At 55.7% G+C, this 20,407-nt stretch overlaps 1 protein-coding gene across 1 annotated transcript; it reads right to left on the bottom strand.

The window, feature by feature from the left end:
• Window positions 1-7,482: 7,482 nt before the first annotated feature.
• OXT (oxytocin/neurophysin I prepropeptide) lies at window positions 7,483-8,272 on the bottom strand. The gene is made up of 3 exons (XM_066386340.1): window positions 8,153-8,272; window positions 7,673-7,874; window positions 7,483-7,538 (listed from the first exon to the last, which is right to left on the bottom strand). The coding sequence occupies exons 1-3, from the start codon at window positions 8,270-8,272 to the stop codon at window positions 7,483-7,485; spliced, it is 378 nt and encodes a 125-aa protein (XP_066242437.1).
• Between the last annotated feature and the right edge of the window lie 12,135 nt (window positions 8,273-20,407).

Raw genomic sequence — 20,407 nt, 5'->3', positions numbered from 1 at the left:
GCCCCGGCCCGCCCCGCCCTCCAAGCGCGGAAATAAACCTTTTCAAACGCACTGGCCAGTGTCTGTCTCTGTCTCTGGGACTGGGCGCACCGGGGAGGACAGGTGGGCGGGCTGCGCGCGCTCCCTGGCCCCGGGGGCAGATCTACCCCAGAAAAGGGTTACTTCCCTTCAAGGACGGGATCCTGAGCCAGCGGGATTGTAGGTAAAACTGGGAACTGGCCGCCCTGGCCAGATGGCTGGAGAGCTCGGTTGGTTAGCACTGGCCTGGAGCGCGGAGGCAGCCAGTTTGATCACCGGGGTTAGGACACATTCAGGAACAGATATTCTCTCTCTCTCTCTCTCTCTCTCTCTCTCTCTCCCTCTCTCTCTCTGGCTATGTGTGTGTGGTGGGGTGGCGCCAAGGTCAAGAGTGGCCTTGTGGGGGGTGAGTGGGGAATCCTTGGGCAGAGGAATGGAAGTAAAGGGTGGGAAGACATCGTGGACAACGTAGCAAGAGAAAGAGAGAGAAGGAAACAGAGAGAGGTGACAGCGAGAAGAGGGAGAGAGAAAGGCAGAAGGGACAAGCCAAGAAGTGATCTGGAGTCCTTGTCCCATTGACACCCCAGGAACCTGAGGGACAAACCACTGCAGGGTTCCATCCGAACGCCCAGATTCCCAATCCAATGTCTGTTTCATCCAAGGCTGTGTGGCGCGGGGTAGGGGTGGGGGGCGGAGCAGGTGTCCAATGGGCAGGGCAGTCAGATGACCACGCCTCAGACCCCCAGAGAGGGCCAGTGCTCTTTGTGCAGGCGGAAATGAGGCACCCCCACTGGGCTTCTGAGCTGGACCGAGGGACAGACCTGGCCGAGACCCTGGCCGCGTGCCTCCACCAGGTACAGCCATGCAACCCCCCTCCCACATACAAACACAAACAAGAAAATAATTGTTAAGGACATGCCCTGTGATTCTGGGCCTGTCACAGATATACACCCTGAGATACACATTTAGACCCACAAACACACTCAGAGAAACAGACACAACACACTCCAGTATAGAGGAGTCCGTGCACACACACCACACACACACTCACATTAGCTCCTGGACACAAGGACTTTCCAGCCTTTGGCTCAGGCAGCTTCAGGGCAAAGATGTCCACTAACATCAGGCTAAGGCTCTTCTCTGTCCCTCTGTCCTCGCTCCCCCTTCCCTTCACCCCAACCCCCTGGACCCTCTCTTGTTTCTCCTCCTGCCCCTCTCCAGCCCTCCCTTTCTCTTCTGCCCCCCCACCCCTCAGTTACCTCCCATCCTGCCCTCTCTACCAGCTCTATTCTTGCAGCCTCTCCTCAGAGAGGCTGGGTCCAGGTCTTGGGGTCACAAGAGGCCCCGTCCCCTCCTGAATCCTCTGCTGACTTGGAGGTCAGCACAGCGCGCAGGCCGGGAGAAGTCCCTCTGAGCCCTGACCCCAACAACCTGCCTTGGGGCACAGTCTCGGGGCAGCCTCAGGAGCCCAGGGGCGAGGGTGGGGGTCAGGTCCAGGCACCAAGCCAAGGTCAAGCTCTCTTCCGGCCTGAGAGCTCTGCTTCGCTGCCACCCCTGACCCAGATGGGCTGGAGGATGAAGACCAGGGTCCTGAGAGCATCTGTTCCTCGTCAGCACAGGCTGAGGGGACCTCTCTCCTCGTCTGTGTCCTTTGTCTTTTGTGGTCAATTCTGTGGTCTTGGTCTTTTTTCTTCTTATTATTTTTTTTTTTTGTATTTTTCTGAAGCTGGAAACGGGGAGAGACAGCCAGACAGACTCCCGCATGTGCCCGACCAGGATCCACCCGGCACACCCACCAGGGGCGACGCTCTGCCCACCAGGGGGCGACGCTCTGCCCCTCCGGGGCATCGCTCTGCCCCTCCGGGGCGTCGCTTTGCCGCGACCAGAGCCACTCCAGAGCCTGGGGCAGAGGCCAAGGAGCCATCCCCAGTGCCCGGGCCATCCTTGCTCCAATGGAGCCCCGGCCGCGGGAGGGGAAGAGAGAGACAGAGAGGAAGGAGGAGGGAGTGGAGAAGCAAATGGGCGCCTCTCCTATGTGCCCTGGCCGGGAATCGAACCCGGGTCCCCCGCACGCCAGGCCGACGCTCCACCACTGAGCCAACTGGCCAGGGCCTGGTCTTGGTCTTTCAAGAACCCCTGTCTTGCAGGGTCCCCAGCATTGACAGGGTGACAGAAAAAGTAAATCACTAATGACCAGGCGGTAGCGCAGTGGATAGAGCATCGGACTGGGATGCGGAAGGACCCAAGTTCGAGACCCCGAGGTCACCAGCTTGAGCGTGGGCTCATCTGGTTTGAGCAGAAAGCTCACCAGCTTGGACCCAAGGTCGCTGGCTCCAGCAAGGGGTCACTCGGTCTGCTGAAGGCCCGCAGTCAAGCACATATGAGAAAGCAATCAATGAACAACTAAGGTGTCACAACGAAAAACTGATGATTGATGCTTCTCATCTCTCTGTTCCTGTCTGTCTGTCCCTGTCTATCCCTCTCTCTGACTCTCTCTCTGTCCCGGTAAAAAAAAAAAAAAAAAAAAAAAAAAAGTAAATCACAACGGTGAATGTTCAACGATGTCGTCGATGTTCCTAGTTTCCGACTGGAACGCTCTGTCCTAACGGTTCCCACCGCCGGGCCGGGCGGAGCTCGCCTCTGCCGCCCACGGCCCTCTGGGATGCCCCTGTGAGCATCTTCATCTTACAAACTAGTGTTGTTTCATAACCCATACGCGCTACTTTGCACTGTTTTGAAGTGAAATAAATTTGGGACAACTTTTCATATCAGCACATGTGCCTCCACCCCCATCGTATTGTTTTGTAGCTTTTATTACGAGAAATTGCAAATATACCCAAAAGTAGAGCCAATAAACCAAAGCCCCTCAGGTACCGCCCCCTGACACCCCCAGCTGTGAGAATTGTCATTTTGTGGTGGCTTGTTTCACCTCTCCCTTGACCCCTTCACCACCCCTACATGACTGACCTTGAAGTCAATCCCAGCTGTCATACCCTGTCACCTGTAAGTGTCCCAGGGCACACCTCAGAAGATATGGACTCTTCCTATAAACACGGCTGCAGGCTGTTCTCACCCCCAGGCAACCCCTGAAACAAACCTCAACCACACAGGAACACAGGCACACCGTGGAGACAGGTGGGTTTGGGCCCAGACCACGGCAGTAAGCGAGGTATAATCTTTTTGCTGGTGGCGGTGTGGTTTTCTGTTGGGGTGGGGGGAGTGTGCCTTCAATTTGTAAAAAACCCGCAACATATGTGAAGCGTAATGAAGCAAAACACAATAAAGAGAGACTCTCCTGCATCAGCTCCTCTTCGGGCATTCCTCGGATTTCTCCAAGTGCCGCGGGAGCCCAGCTTTGCGGTTCATCGGCAGCTGAGGCACAAAAAGAACATGACCCTTCTGTCCTCCTGTGGTCTTGAACTTCTTGTAGAGAATGGCTTCTGGTCCCTCCACCGTATTCATTACAAGCAGGTGCTATACGATGGCGTTACAGCCTGCATGCCACTGAGAGTCACCTCGTCTGTTTTGTTACATCTTAAAATAATATTGTTGTGTAATATGTTACTCTCCTTTTCTCTACATCACCGTGAGGATAAATTACACACACACACACACACACACACACACACACACACACCTACATATTGAAATCGTGCATAGGTAGGCATATTATCTGGGGATTTCATTTGGGGGCAGGAAAGTGGGTTCACTGAGTGCTACTAGTTAAACAAAGAGAGAGGCGGCAACCCTGCCCGGGACAAGCTCTCAGCACTTCGGAGGTTTGAAGGGTTCATTCTGGCAAGCACCAGGGGCCAGGGGACCGAGTCAGGACACAGGAAGAGTGACAGCAGGCTCGCTCTGGGCCAGTTGCTCTAGCCTCTCTCAAGTTTAGTCGGGGCCCTGGCCGGTTAGCTCAGTGGAAGAGCGTCGGCCTGGCGTGCGGGAGTCCCGGGTTCAATTCCCGGCCACGGCACACAGGAGTAGCGCCCATCTGCTTCTCCACCCCTTCCCCTCTCCTTCCTCTCTCTCTCTCTCTTTCCCTCCTGAGCCAAAGCTCCATTGGAGCAAAGTTTGCCTGGGTGCTGAGGATGGCTCTGTGGCCTCTGCCTCAGGCGCTAGAGTGGCTCTGGATGCAACAGAGCAACGCCCCAGATGGGCAGAGCATCACCCTCTGGTGGGCATGCCGGGCGGATCCCGGTCGGGCGCATGCGGGAGTCTGACTTGCTTCCCCGTTTCCAACTTTGGAAAAATACAAATAAATAAATAAATAAATAAAAATTAAAAAATAAAGTTTAGTCGGTGCCTGACCTGTGGCGGTGCAGTGGGATAAAGCGTCAACCTGGAACACTGAGGTCGCCTGTTCAAAACCTTGGGCTTGCCTGGTCAAGGCACATATGGGAGTTGATGCTTCCTGCTCCTCCCCCTTCTCTCTCTTTCTCTCTCTCTCATTCATTCCTCTCTCTCTAAAAATCAATAAATATAATAAAAATATAAATAAAAAAGTTTAGTCAGGCCTGATCAAGCGGTGGCACAGTGGATAGAGCGTCCGACTGGGATGCGGAACACCCAGATTCGAGACCCCGAGGTCACCAGCTTGAGCGCAGGCTCATCAGCTTGGACCCAAGGTCGCTGGCTCAAGTAAGGGGTCACTCAGTCTGCTGTAGCCCCACAGTCAAGGCACATATGACAAAGCAATGAATGAACAACTAAGGTGTTGCAATGAAAAACTGATGATTGATGCTTCTCATCTCTCTTTGTTCCTGTCTGTCTGTTCCTATCTATCCCTCTCTCTGACTCTCTCTCTGTCTCTGTAAAAAAAATAATAATAATTTAGTTGGCATGCGTTTCCGCAGCAACCCTCCCAGCTCGCCTGTGGGGCCGAGTCTCAGGCCGCCCCCGGGCGTCCTCAGGAAAAGAGGGACCCATGGGACCCTGTGTTGTGACTCCAGGGAATAAAGCACTGCCGGCCTTTGGATTTAGGGAGAGAGGGGGACGGTGGATGGGTGGCATGTCTAAAGGGGTGAGGGGACCCGGAACTCAATCCCCAGGTGAGGACAGCTGCACCGCCACCCCCTCTGCTCTGGGGAAGCCACTGCAGTTGGCAGGGGCGCAGGGCACTCAGGGCAGAGAGCGAGGTCCCGGGGCGGACCCCGAATTCTCTGCTGGTGTGGCTGGCGGTGGACGCTGACGCTTGCAGAAGCGCCCATCCCTAAGCACACGCCTGTCTAGTTGGGGAGCATGGTTCCCTGTGTGGTCGCTAGGACTTCCTCAGACATCTGTCTCTGTGCCCCACCCGCTGCTGCCTGGTCCATTTGAACAGGACTCTGCTTTGGGTCACCTCCCCATTCCTTTCCCGAATAGCCCCTCTGACGCCCCCCAGGTGCGGGGGTTCTAGGAGGAACCTGCTCTCCCAGCTTCAGCAAGAAACCCGGTCGAGGTTGGTGCTGGTCACCGGGGCTTTCAGATGGCCTCATCTCCGTTATCTCCGCGGCTCTTAGCAATGATCTTCTTCTCATTAAAAAAAAAAGTTTTAGCCCTGGCCGGTTGGCTCAGCGGTAGAGCGTCGGCCTAGCGTGCGGAGGACCCAGGTTCGATTCCCGGCCAGGGCACATAGGAGAAGCGCCCATTTGCTTCTCCACCCCTCCGCCGCACTTTCCTCTCTGTCTCTCTCTTCCCCTCCCGCAGCCAAGGCTCCATTGGAGCAAAGATGGCCCGGGCGCTGGGGATGGCTCTGTGGCCTCTGCCCCAGGCGCTAGAGTGGCTCTGGTCGCAATATGGCGACGCCCAGGATGGGCAGAGCATCGCCCCCTGGTGGGCAGAGCGTCGCCCCATGGTGGGCGTGCCGGGTGGATCCCGGTCGGGCGCATGCGGGAGTCTGTCTGACTGTCTCTCCCCGTTTCCAGCTTCATAAAAATGAAAAAAAAAAAAAAAAAAAAAAAAAAGTTTTATTCAAGTATAACATACATCCAAAAATGAACCCAGACACGTGTGTGTGGTCTGATGAATTTTCATAAGCTGAGCTCACGCAGGTCCCAGGCCAAGAAGAGAACAGGACGCCCCCCGCCACGAGAGCACAAACACTCTCCCTCACCTGCCCGCCCGAGGCCTCTGGCAGGGCAGTTTAGCGTCGCCTGTTGCTGTGATTTGTATAAAGAAAGTCTTACAGACCTCCTCAGTGGACCCTCTCTCTCTGCACTCTTGTCTGTGACACTCACACACTGTCAGGGGGCTGGGGCCCTGCCACCTCCCAGTGTGGGGGACACACAGAATCACATTTTTTTTTTCTGAAGCTGGAAACAGGGAGGCAGTCAGACAGACTCCCGCATGCGCCCGACCGGGATCCACCCGGCATGCCCACCAGGGGGCGACGCTCTGCCCATCCGGGGGTTGCTCTGTTGCAACCAGAGCCATTCTAGCGCCTGGGGCAGAGGCCATGGAGCCATCCCCAGCGCCCGGGCCATCCTTTGCTCCAGTGGAGCCTCAGCTGCGGGAGGAGAAGAGAGAGACAGAGAGGAAGGAGAGGGGGAGGGGCAGAGAAGCAGATGGGCGCCTCTCCTATGTGCCCTGGCCGGGAATCAAACCCAGGACTTCCACACGCCAGGCCAACGCTCTACCACTAAGCCAACCGGCCAGGGCCAGAATCACATTTTTTAGATCACTAACAAGTGGCGTAGTGTTCCCGTCTGGCTGTGGGATTCCGGAACGGCTGGCCCAGGGCGTGGGTCGGTGATGGGGTGCGTTCTGAAAGAGAAGGTTTGGGCTTTTATTGGATCCCCCAATGGGGTTAGAGGCAGGAATAGATGAGAAGGAGGTGAGGAAGTCTCCCTGTTTGTTGGAAGTTTTTTTGTTTTGTTTTTGTCTTTTCGGGTCATTTCTGTGGCCATGGATTCTCAGAAACCCCTGTTTTGCAGGGTCCCCAGCGGGACCACATCTTCCCAGCGCCAGGGGTCTCCGGTGGCCTGGGACTCCAGCTCCTTGGGAACCTGAAGGCCCTTCTGCTGTGGAGCATGGGGGGTGTCCTGCCCCCCAGTCCTCCTGTGTGAGTCTGGCTTCCTTCTAGACGTCAGGGAGTCATTCTCTGTCCACTGGCTGCCTGTCAGGCCCTTGTTGCCGCTGACCAAACCCGATATTTGGAGCTTGGATTGTTCCTCCCCAGTCCCGCCTGCTGTAGAACCGACCCCAGCTCTGTCTGGAGGGGAACGCTGGGGGCCGTTTCCCTCCCCGTCATTGTGGCCCCCAGCGTGGCGGGCCCAACCCCTCTCCCCTGCTGGGAAGTCCTGCTCTGAGCTGCCCAGAGCCCTAGACGAGGCCCAGCCGCGCTCCACTCCCCAGTGCGCTCTCCCGGGCTGACACTGAGACACCAGACGAGTTGGAGGAGGGAAAAAAACCGGCTTTATTGTATTTCCATTATTTCTGGGGTGGGTGCGGAGGGGTGCGCTCCGACAGGGTCCGGGGCCGATCCGCTCAGTGCTGGGGGAAGGCGGCCTCCGGGTCGCAGGCAGGGTCCGTGCGGCAGCCGTCTGTGCGGAGAGGCGCGCGGTCAGGGCCGCCGCGCGCTCCCGCGCTCCCGCGTGCTCCCGCGTCTCCGCCCGGTTCCGGCCCCGGCCCGGCCCCCGCGTGCCCGGCCAGGCCCGGCCCGGCCCGGCCCGCTCACCCGGGTTGCAGCAGATGCCGTTGGCGGCGCAGCGGCCGTCGTCGCCGCACGGCTTCTGGCCGGCCTGGCAGGGCGACGGCAGGTAGGTCTCCTCGCGGCAGCGCAGCGCCTCGGCCGTGCCCACGAAGCAGCCCAGCTCGTCCCCGCAGCAGATGTTGGGCCCGAAGCAGTGCCCCTTGTCCCCGGGGCCGCAGGGGAGACACTGGCGGGCGGCAGGGGTCAGGCAGCCCCGGGGGCCGAGCAGGGCGTGGGGGGCGGGCCCCCCGAGGGGCAGGGCGCGCAGGGGGGTGCAGGAGGTTCGGGGTCGCCCTGGAGCTGCTTGGGCCCCAAACGCGGTCACAGGAGGGGAACCAACACCCTCTAACCCCCCTTGGGTCCCGGGCTGGGCGGCTGGGGGCTCCACGGGGGTCGGCGAGGAGAACGGCACTGTGGGGACCCGGTCCCTCCGGCCCCAGGGGGCGGCGCGGGTGGGGGGCTCACCTTGCGCACCTCGAAATCCATCGCGGACCTCTTGCCGCCCACGGGGCAGTTGGTGATGTAGCAGGCGGAGGTCAGCGCCAGGAGGCCGAGCAGGCAGCAGGCGAGGCTGGGGGCGGCCATGGTGCGGGCCAGGGTCCGACGTCCGAGGCTGCGGCTGGCTCTCCGAACCGGCCTTTTTATGCTCGGGACCCGCGCAGACGAGCCTCGTCTAAGAGGACGGGCGCATGTCTGGTCACAGCGGGTCACTGCGGGTCAGGCCCTGTGCGCCCTGGCGCGCCCCCTCATTTACAGGGGTCGCTGGGGTCGCGGTCACCCTGTTGGCTCTTGCCCGGAACGTGCGTGCGGGGTGAGGGAGGGCGCCGAGCGGTGGCCTGGGCCGCCAGGGGCCAGACAGGGAGTGGGGGCGGACTCCCAGTACCCTGGGGGTGGGGTGAGGGGTACAGGTGGCACCGGGACCTCTCCAGGCCAAAGAGAGGGGCTGCGGCAGGACCCCCTCACCACCTTCTTCCCCTGCCAAGTGCACACCCTTGTCCCCTCTGTGAGGAGGGTCGCTTCCTGAGCCCGAATTTCCTGACGCTCACTTCCCACCCCGACTCCCACCCGGATGTCCGTTTTCCTGGCATCGGAACTTGCCAGAAAAAGATCTTCCTTTTCCCTCTAATTTCTTTCTTTCTTTCTTTCTTTTCTTTTTTTTGTATTTTTCTGAAGCTGGAAACGGGGAGAAACAGTCAGACAGACTCCCGCATGTGCCCGACCGGGATCCACCCGGCACGCCCACCAGGGGGCGATGCTCTGCCCATCTGGGGCGTCGCTCTGCTGCGACCAGAGCCACTCTAGCGCCTGGGGCAGAGGCCAAGGAGCCATCCCCAGCGCCCGGGCCATCTTTGCTCCAATGGAGCCTCGGCTGCGGGAGGGGAAGAGAGAGAGAAGGAGGAAGGAGGGGGGGGGTGGAGAAGCAAATGGGCGCTTCTCCTATGTGCCCTGGCCGGAAATCGAACCCGGGTCTCCCGCACGCCAGGCCGACGCTCTACCACTGAGCCAACCGGCCAGGGCCCCCCTAATTTCTAACTGAAAGTTAACCTTTCCTTCAACTCTGGGGGCGTAACAAGATACAGGGCATTCTGGAATCCTTGGGGCTTTTGTCACAACCCCCGGTGACAGACACCCTCTCTCCGCAACACCACTATAGCAAAATGGTCTGTGCACGGTGCTCCGGCCGCCACCACTTTGTGACGGGGCAACGACTGGGCCGGCCACAGCCCTCTGTCTCAGTGCTTTCGGTCACCAAGCAGGTGGTGACATCACAACTTTGTTTTGCTATTCTGATACCTGAATAGAAATAGAATCGGATTCCTTTGTCACCTCCTGTCTTTTTTTTTTTTTTTTTTGTATTTTTCTGAAGTTGGAAACCGGGAGGCAGTCAGACAGACTCCCACATGTGCCCCACCGGGATCCACCCAGCATGCCCACCAGGGGGCGATGCTCTGCCCATCTGGGGTGTCGCTTTGTCGCAACCAGAGCCATTCCAGCGCCTGAGGCAGAGGCCACAGAGCCATCCTCAGCGCCCAGGCCAACTCTGCTCCAATGGAGCCTTGGCTGCAGGAGGGGAAGAGAGAGACAGAGAGGAAGGAGAGGGGGAGGGGTGGAGAAGCAGATGGGCGCTTCTCCTGTGTGCCCTGGCCGGGACTCCCACACGCCAGGCTGATGCTCAACCACTGAGCCAACTGGCCAGGGCTCACCCCCTGTCTTTGTGTTATGCATTTAAAAACAATATTGTTGTTTGTTTGGGGTTTTTTTTTTTTTTTTTTTTTGCATATTTAGCATATCCCAAAATGAAAATAATTGAACATGAGAGAAAGACCCAGGGCCTCAGCAGAAGGGACAGAGGAGATGGGCAGCACGGATGCTTTCGCAAGCTGGGACTTGTCACCAGCTGCTGGGGGCGTGGCCGGTAGAAGGGCCTTGGCCTTCCGCCCAGGGTCTGCTTCCGCTGCAGAGAGGACCCCCGGTTCCCATGAGGCCCACACCCAATGACTTGTCCATTTTCACTCAATCCTGGGCCCAGATCTGGAGGACGGTTTCAGCCCCAGACACATACCCCCCCCCCCCCCGCGGACTTCCCTGAGGCCAGCATGGAAGTACTCCCGCTGCCCAGTTCTGTCTCCTCGGGTGTGGGTCCCAGGGGCCCCCAGTAAACAGCACCCTGTCCATTAACGTCCCTCTCAGTGTGCAAAGGCCCGGAGGAACTGTGGCCGACGTCAGAGGAACAAACGCAGCAGGACCGGGCCTTGATGTCCACCTGGGGACAGGAGGCGGGAAAGGCCGGTCCTGCACTCTTGCGGACTCTCCCAGAGTTGGGTGCAGAGGCCACCGGGTCGCAGACCCCGTAGCCACTGATGCGAGCTCTCCAGCACCGCGGAGCAGCTCCGGTCCCTCCGATTTCCACTTAGCGGCCAGTCTTGCTTCTCAACCAAATCAGCTCATCGGCATGGCTGGGCAGGGAGGCCGCGACCTTGACCCTCGAGCTGGCCCCGCAAGGCCTCCCAGCACTCCGAGAGCACGCTGACCTCGCCAAGAGAGCGTGTGCACATCGATGACTTCAGCCTAACGGCCCCCACGGGGCCCTCGTTCCTGCGCCTGGTCAATGCTGCTCGTCTGGAGACGAGACACGGTCCCAGCACCGATATCTGGAGACGCCAGCGCCCCAGGGGCTCACATTCCGGGGGAACAGGGCCTGGCGTTAAACAGCGAACGTATTTCAGCAGGCGAGGGGGCAGGCGGTGGGTGCCACGGAGGGGGGGGGCATGTCACTGAGGTAGATTAGCCTTTTCTTTCTTTTTTTTTTTTTTAATTTTTTTTTTTTTTTTTTGTATTTTTCCGAAGCTGGAAACGGGGAGAGACAGCCAGACAGACTCCCAGATGCGCCCGACCGGGATCCACCCGGCACGCCCACCAGGGGGTGACGCTCCGCCCACCAGGGGGCGTCGCTCTGCCACGACCAGAGCCACCCCAGCGCCCGGGCCATCCCTGCTCCAATGGAGCCCCAGCTGCCGGAGGGGAAGAGAGAGACAGAGAGGAAGGAGGGGGGGAAGCAAATGGGCGCCTCTCCCACATGCCCTGGCCGGGAATCGAACCCGGGTCCCCTGCACGCCAGGCCGACGCTCCACCGCTGAGCCAACCGGCCAGGGCCTAGATTCGCCTTTTCTAGAAGTTTCACGTCAACGGCGCCGTACAGTAGTATGTCATGTCTGTGTCTGGCTTCCTCCACTCACCGCAGTGTGCCTGGAGTCCGCCCTCACTGACACGTGAGTGCACCTGTCAGTCGTCCGTCTCTGTATTACCGAGCTGCATGGACCACATCCCTTATCCACTCACCAGCTGACGGACATTTCATTGCTTCCAGTCTGGGCTACGCTGATGATCTCGCTATGAACACTTACGCACGAGGCTTCGCAAGGCCATGTGTTTTTATTTCTCTTGGGTGAGTGACCTAGGAGTAGAGTTGCTGGGTTCTATGGGAAGCGCCTGATTATCTTTTTAAGAGTGAGCAGTATCTCCTGACCAGGCGGTGGCGCAATGGATAGAGCGTTGGACTGGGATGCGGAGGACCCAGGTTCGAGACCCCGAGGTTGCCAGCTTGAGCGCGGGCTCATCTGGTTTGAGCAGAAGCTCACCAGCTTGGACCCAAGGTCACTGGCTCGAGCAAGGAGTCACTTGGTCTGCTGAAGGCCCGTGGTCAAGGCACATATGAGAAAGTATTCATTGAACTAAGGTGTCGCAATGAAAAACTGATGATTGATGCTTCTCATCTCTCTCCATTCCTGTCTGTCCCTGTCTATCCCTCTCTCTGACTCTCTCTCTCTCTGTCTCTGTAAAAAAAAAAAAAGAAAAGAGTGAGCAGTGTCACCTCCAGTTAAGGGGGTGTGCTCCCTGGTGGTAGAGCCCTCAGAGGGGCTGGTCTTCCAGTCGTGGCTGGAGAAAAAGCAAAGCTGAGAGGACTTGGAGACGGTGCAAGAAGCTGTCCTAGCCTCGGCCAGACGGCTCCGGTTGGTTGGAGCATTGTCCCAGAGCGTGGAGGTTGCCGGTTCGATTCCCTGGTCACGGCATAGACGGGAGCAGTTTGATGTCCTCTCTCTCTCTCTCTCTCTCTCTCTCTCTCAATCTCTCTCTCTGTCTCTGTCTCTCAAAGGAGAGGAAGAAGGAGAAGCAGCTGGCCCACACGACTTGCTTTTTGATGCTGAAGCTGCCTCCTCCGTCCTCAGGCCAGAGCGGGGGAGCAGGGCCGATGGAACCTCCCAGCTACAAAAAGGAACGGAAGCGCCAGCCAGCAGTATCTGATTTCAGTGAGGCTATCCATGAATCATTTTTCCTTGCTGAGGCTAAACCTTCTCTCCCACACCACCGGGGAGCCGGCCCCACCCACCGCGGGCTGCAGATTCGGAAGATAGTCCCCCCCAGGGGGTGTCTGCGGGCTGCTGCCCCGCCCAGCCTGCGTGGGCTATTGCTGTTCTCCGAGGCCAACTGCTTCTGAGGGCCCGGCCTGTGCGTGGTCAGACGAGAGAATCTGTCGGCTAGAGCCCTCCTCCTCCTCCTGTAAAGGGAGTTCATTGACCAGAAGCAGGTAGGTGGGCCCTGGCCGGACAGCCCAGGGGGTTAGAGCATCGTCCTGAAACACAGAGGTTGCTGGTTCGATCCCTGGTCAGGGCACAGGGACAGATGGATGTTCCTCTCTCTCTTACTCTTTCTCTCCCTCCTCTTTCTCCTCCCCTTCCTCTGTCGCTAAACTCAATAAATACAATTTTAAATATACATTTATAAATATAAATAAATAAGTTAAGAATATAATATATATTGCTGGATAAGGGGGGAACTACTCTAGTCAAATGTACTGATCTTACATTTTTGAAGGCCCGGTTACCGCCTTGATGAGACTGCCCTCTGGTGGAGATAAGGGGAGTTGCAGGGCAGGTCTTGGCCTCCAGCAATCAAATGCACTAACCTTTTTTTTTTTTTTTTTTTTAAGAGCGAGGAGACGGGATAGAGAGACAGACACCAGCATGCACTCTGACAGGGATCCACCAGGCAACCCCATCTGGAGCCAGTGCTCGAATCAACCACGCTATCTTCAGCACCTGAGGCTGACGCGCTCGGACCAATCAAACTACTCTCAGTGCCTGGGCCACGGTCAAACCAATCAAGCGGCAGACAAGAAGAGAGAAAGAAGGAAGGAAAAACAGAGTCACTTCTCACTGGGGATCGAACCTGTGTTTTCCACACTTGCCTGGCAGAGCTCTATCCACTGAACCTACTGGCCAGGACCTAACCTTACATTTTTATTTCTTGTTTTTTTTTGTTTGTTTGTTTGTTTTGCATTTCTCTGAAGCTGGAAACAGTCAGACAGACTCCCGCATGCGCCCGACCGGGATCCACCCGGCACACCCACCATGGGGCGACGCTCTGCCCACCATGGGGCGACGCTCTACCCCTCCAGGGCGTCGCCATGTCACGACCAGAGCCACTCCAGCGCCTGAGGCAGAGGCCACAGAGCCATCCCCAGCGCCCGGGCCATCTTTGCTCCAATGGAGCCTTGGCTGCGGGAGAGGAAGAGAGAGACAGAGAGGAAGGCGCGGCGGAGGGGTGGAGAAGCAAATGGGCGCTTCTTCCGTGTGCCCTGGCCGGGAATCGAACCTGGGTCCTCCGCACGCCAGGCCGACGCTCCACCGCTGAGCCAACCGGCCAGGGCCCTAACCTTACATTTTTGAAGGTCAGGTCACTGCCGTGATGAGACTGCCCTCTGGTGGAGCTAAGGGGAGTTGCAGGGCACCTCTTGGCCTCCGGAAATCAAATGTACTAACTTTATTTTTTATTTTTTTAAAAATTTATTCATTTTAGAGAGGAGAGGGAGAGACAGAGGGAGAGAGAGAGAGAGGAGAGACAGAGAAGGGGGAGGAGCTGGAAGCATCAACTCCCACATGTGCCTTGACCAGGCAAGCCCAGGGTTTCGAACTGGCGACCTCAGCCTAACTTTATTTTTTTGAAGTGCCTGGTCACTGTGGGTTTTTTGTTTGTTTTAGTTTGGGTTTTTGTTTTTTTGTTTGTTTTTTAAGAGAGAGACAGGAAAGGAGAGAGATGGGAAGCATAAACTTGTAGTTGTGGTGCTTTAGTTGCTCATTGATTACTTTTTCATATGTGCCTTGACTGGGGGACTACAGCAGAGCAGAGTGACCCCTTGCTCAAGCTAGCGACTTTGGGCTCATGCCAGCGACCTTGGGCTTCAAGCCAGCGACCTTTGGACTCAAACCAGAGACCGTGGGGTCATGTTTATGATCCCACACTCAAGTCCAAGTGACTGTTTTGATGAGACTGCCCTCTGGTGGACATAAGGGGAGTTGCAGGACAGAGCTTGGCCTCCAGCAATCAAATGCACTAACTTTTTTTTTTTTTTTTTTAAGCAAGAGGAGATGGGATAGACAGACACTGGCATGTGCTCTGACAGGGATTCACCCAGCAAACACATCTGGAGCCAATGCTCGAATCAACTGAGCTATCCTCAGCACCTGAGCCTGAAGCGCTTGGACCAATCAAGCTACCCTCAATGCCTGGGCCACGGTTAAACCAATCAAGCCACTGGCTGCCAGACAGGAGGAGAGAGAGGAGGAGAGGGAGGGGAGGAAAAGCAGGTGGTCGCTTCTCACGTGTGCCCTCAACGGGGATTGAACCAGGGGCTTCTGCACACCAGGCCAACATTCTACCCACTGACCCAACCAGTCAGGGCCTAGTAGTACATTTTTGAAGGCAGGGTCACTGCCTTGATGAGACTGCCCTCTGGTGGAGTTAAGAGGAGTTGCCGGGCAGAGCTTGGCTCCCCGCAATTCATTCCCAGTGCGGCTGGCTGTATTCGGCACAAAATTCTTAGTTCCTGGTGTGAGTCTGAGGTCATTTTCTAGTTTTCATTGTAACCCTGATGATAACAATGAGGATGAGGATGATGAGGATGATGGCATTTAACAAGTACTGAGCACTTACATTTCCCTGGCGCTGAACTCCGTTTTACATGAACGTCTCACTTAATTGCCACAATCGTCTTGTAGGTTGATACCAGTCTTTTACCTCTTTTACTTGGAAGGAGACTGAGGCACAAAGAAATGCTCCCTGGGACACTCAAGAAGTAAGCCGGAAGCCAGTGCACTGTCGGTGGGAATGCACACTGGCACTGCTACTAAGAACTGTCTAGGAGGGTCCTCAAAAAATTAAAAATGGCTGACCTGTGGTGGTGCAGTGGATAAAGTGTCGACCTGGAAATGCTGAGGTCGCCGGTTCAAAACCCTGGGCTTGCCTGGTCAAGGCACATATGAGAGTTGATGCTTCCTGCTCCTCCCCGTGTTCTCTATCTCTCTCTCTCTCTCCCCTCTCTCTAATAAAAAAAATGAATAAATAAAATCTAAAAAAGTAAATAAATAAAAAATTAAAAAAAAAATTAAAAATGGAACCGCCTTATGACCCAACGAGTCCACCTCCGGGCATACGAAAGAACATATGTGCCCTTAGTTTACTGCGGCATTATTTACAATAGCCAAAATACGGAAGCAACCCACGTGCTCATCAATGGAGGATTGGATAAAGAAGTTGTAGTGCACATACACACCGTGGACTATTACTCGACGATTAAAAAAAAAAGAACGAAAGCTTACCATGTGCAACGGCACAGAAGAGGAGGATGTGGCGCTAAAGCAAACTAAGTCAGACAGAGAAAGCAAATACCATCTGACTCCTTTGTTTGTGAAATCTCAAGAGCTAAACTAGCAAACTGGACAGAAACAGACACATAGTTGCAGAGAGCGGAATGGCGGTGGGCAGAGGGGAGAGTACACGGGAGGGCTGGGGGAAGGGTGGCGGCAGTCCCACGACAGTCATTGGGACGTCAAATACAGCACGAGGAATAGAATCAATAATACAGTAATAACTGTGAACGGTGCCAGGTGGGTACCAGAAATGTCAGGAGGCGATTTCTATCCCCCTGATAAAGTATATAATTGTCTAACCACTGTTCTGTCCACCTGACACCAATACAAAATAATACTGAATGTCAACTGCAATTGAAAAACACTTTTTTTTTTTTAATAGAGAGGAAGCTGGGATTTGAACCCAGGCAGATTACACCAGGCTTCTAACCACTCACCGAGGTGTGTCCCCTGCTGTCAATGTGTCCATACAGGTTTGTGGGTGGGAACAGTGAGCGGGGCAATCACGCAAACACTCCCATCTCTCTTGGAGATTCTTTTTTTTTTTTTACAAGATCTTATTTTATTTGTTTGTTTGTTTGTTTTTTGTATTTTTCCGAAGCTGGAAACGGGGAGGCAGTCAGACAGACTCTCGCATGCGCCCAACCGGGATCCACCTGGCATGCCCACCAGGGGTCGATGCTCTGCCCATCTTGGGGCATCCAGGCAGAGAGAGAGAAAGAGAGAGAGAGAGAGAGAGAGAGAGAGAGAAAGGCTGGGCGGAGGAGCGGGAAGCATCCCCTTGTTTAGTAGTTGCTTCTCCTATGTGCCCTGACCTGGCAAGCCTGGGGTTTTGAACCGGTGACCTCAGTCAGCATTCCAGGTTGACGCTTTGTCCGCCCCCAGGGACAAAAGGGCCCCCGGAAGCCATGAGGTGTGGCTCAGTCAGCTCCAGTCACCCTCTCCGCCCCCAAATCGGTTTCCCTGGTGACAGAAGTTAGTATACTTGCAAAGAGTATCCAAAAACAAATACAAACTTAAGTTTCACCAGGTCAAGAAGTAACCAAGGCCTGACCTGTGGTGGCGCAGTGGATAAAGCGTCAACCTGGAAATGCTGAGGTCGCCAGTTCGAAACCCTGGGCTTGCCTGGTCAAGGCACATATGGGAGTTGATGCTTCCAGCTTCTCTCTCTCTCTCTCTCTCTCTCTCCCTCTCTCCCTCCTCTCTAAAATGAATTAAAAAAAAAAAAAAAAGTAACTGAAATCCCGGAAACTTGTCATTTAATTTTTCCCCCCTAGGTGCTGAATGTCACAAGTAGCAATAAAACATTCCGAGGGAAAAGCCATGTGTCTCACACAGGGAAGTGGCAATCCGGACAAGTGACGACCAAAATGACACAGAGCGGCTTACAAGCTGCTGCTTTCGAAAACAGATACTTCAACGGTGACTTTTGCCCAGTGTTCATTTGGAAATATTTTACATAAAACCCTTCTTGACAAATGCAATTTATCATATTATTGAAAGCTGGGATTAAACTGTATTTGTTTTCAAACAAAATTGTAAGGTATTTTCCCTGCCGAGGAAGAAGGAAGGGCGTAGCCACCGAGTGTGGATAAGCAAAATCTTTATTTAGTAGAGCGCTTCCCAGAGGATGTTCACTGGACCGCAAGATGGGGGCCAGAGAAGTGGGGGGGGGGGGCGGGAGATTTGCCTGGGGATAATTTATAGGGTCATTAGGGTGGTGGAGTTGATAGGATTTGGTGAAATTTCATTGGCTGACGGACAGTCCTTTTTTTTCTTTTTTACAGAGACAGAGTCAGAGAGAGGGATAGATAGGGACAGACAGGAACGGAGAGAGATGAGAAGCATCAATCATCAGTTTTTTGTTGCGACACCTTAGTTGTTGATTGCTTTCTCATATGTGCCTTGACTACGGGCCTTCAGCAGACCGAGTGACCCCTTGCGACCCCTTGCTCGAGCCAGCGACCTTGGGTCCAAGCTGGTGAGCCTTGCTCAAACCAGATGAGCCTGCGCTCAAGCGGGCGACCTCGGGGTCTTGAACCTGGGTCCTCCGCTCTATCTACTGCGCCATGGCCTGGTCAGGCCAGTCCTGCTTTTTCAAAGGGTTCCTGGGAAGTTTCTTTTGGCACACATGGGTGTGGGTGGTTCCAGCCAAAGTTTCTGGGCCTGGTTCCCCACGTGACCTTCCCCCCTTGCCAACCGACCTCACAAAAATTACCTTTTAAAAACATCGGGACGTGTTGCGAGTTACAAGACAAACTAGAGGAGGTAATGCGATGTCTGTAGTTACAGGTCAGCCCCTGCAGAATTTCAGAAACTGTGAGTCCCTAACGGTCAAAACATACGACGGCCTCATATTCCATTTCTGTCTCAGGTTAAAAAGAAATCCCCAGGGAACAATTCTGCCCACCCACTCTGAGCCCTGGACCTGGCGAGGCTCCTTACAAAACCGGTTTATACCAGTCGTGCATCCAAGAGCCTCAGCTCCCCAGGCGGCTGGAGGCCTGCAGACTGTATTTCCCCGGACATCTGGCCAGCGGGCTTCCACGAGGACAATAACCTAGGAGTCACCTGCAGAAAGACTGGTCATTGGCCCTGGCCGGTTGGCTCAGTGGTGGAGCGTCGGCCTGGCGTGCAGAAGTCCCAGGTTCGATTCCCGGCCAGGGCACACAGGAGAAGCGCCCATCTGGTTCTCCACCCCTCCCCCTCTCCTTCCTCTCTGTCTCTTCCCCTCCTGGAGCCAAGGCTCCATTGGAGCAAAGGCTCCATTGGAGCAAAGATGGCCCGGGCGCTGGGGATGGCTCTGTGGCCTCTGCCCCAGGCGCTAGAGTGGCTCTGGTCGCAACAGAGCGATGCCCCGGAGGGGCAGAGCGTCGCCCCTGGTGGGCATGCCGGGTGGATCCCGGTCCGGCGCCTGCGGGAGTCTGTCTGACTGTCTCCCCGTTTCCAGCTTCAGAAAAATACAAAAAAAAAAAAAAAAGACTGGTCATTAAGGCCAGAGGAAGGGCGAATCCAGGGACGCCTCCGTGGCGGTGGTGGCCCAGGCGGAGGGGCCCTGCTCCCCCGACTGCAGCAGTAACAGCAGCAGCGGGCCAGCCAAGCACCTGCACTGGCGAGCTCCGGCAGGGACAGGCACAGGTGTGGCAGCCACGGCTGATGCAAAAATGAGTGTAGAAATGGAACACAACTTTCCGGAGACTTGCAACCACTGATATGTGTCCTCACCCTCGGCGAGGGGAAACGCCCCAACCTCTCAGGAGGATTGTTGGGTACTTGTGACCCACGGGGCCACTGCGGGGCACTGGTGAGGGTGGGCTTACGCGGCCCTGACCCTTGTGCCACCTAACTGGGCTTTTGTGGTGAGAGTGGGATCCTTCCGCGCAGGCCTGACTTCAAGGCCTTGTCACCTTTAACTGGGAACTTGACCCAGGCAATGTTGTTTCTTGACAGGGATACTCACTTTAAAATAACCAATTAAGCCTCACATTTAAGGTTCATGCCCCTCCCCACTGAGGAAACAGTCACTAAAACACCCACCCAATAAAAGAAATGATCGGCAGCATCACAAGGCCCGCCTTTCTCAAGATTTGGGGGTTGTAAAAGTTGCTTTGGGGCCCTGGCCGGTTGGCTCAGTGGTAGAGCGTCGGCCTGGCATACAAAAAAAAAAAAAAGTTGCTTTGGACTCCCTCTTTGGGTAGGAAAAAAAAAAGTTCGGAGCTTAACTCTTCCTGCCAGAATTGCCCATTATTTCAGCAGTCGGCAAGGCTGGTTTCCTAGGTATTAAGCTGACTTCTGTGCTCCTGCCAGGGAAATAACCACAGGTTAAGTTCAGGGGGAACTTATGCCAAGACTTTGGGGGCCACTGGATACCTGCGACTGTATTCCACGCAGAGTTTGGACTCTACAGGGGAGACACGCTCACTTGGGTCTAGTGTGGTCCCCGTGACGGGACAGGTTAAGGAGGCGCCCAGAGCCCATTCACGTGGCCAGCAGTCTTCCCCATTCACTGCAAACCCGAGTGCGAACAAGGTACACGGATCTGTATGTTCACTTATTCCCCCTCGTGAACCCCAGTCACGTGTATCTCTGGTACCCACAGGATGTGATCCGAGTACTTGACAAGCGACACTGACCTCGTAAAGCCTGGGTCCCCCAGGCCTCCCCCGCCCTCTGCTACGCGGCCCCAGGAGGCCGGCAGAGCTGCGGATGGAAAGGGATACCAGAATGAACGAGGTCTCCCCCTCGCCTCCTGTGTCTTGGGCACACTGGACCCTGGCCAGCAAAGCCCATGGTCAAGCAGAAACGGTCTTTGGCCAATGGTTAGCTCGTGTCTTAGGCACCAGGTGACAGCTGCCCCTGGCTAAACCCCTAAAACCCTACATCCGGGGTCAGCACACTTCTGCAAAAGCCATGTAAACGAATTATTTTAGACTTTGCAAGTCATACATGGTCCCTGTTGCAACTAAACAAATCTGCCATCATGGTGTCTAAGCAGTCAATGAACGGGTGTGGC

The sequence above is a fragment of the Saccopteryx leptura genome, chromosome 5 (genome assembly GCF_036850995.1).
Source record: "Saccopteryx leptura isolate mSacLep1 chromosome 5, mSacLep1_pri_phased_curated, whole genome shotgun sequence".
Classification (NCBI taxonomy): Eukaryota; Metazoa; Chordata; class Mammalia; order Chiroptera; family Emballonuridae; genus Saccopteryx; species Saccopteryx leptura.
The sequence above is the reverse complement of the archived record's forward strand: the minus strand, read 5'-3'. Positions and strand labels throughout refer to the sequence as shown.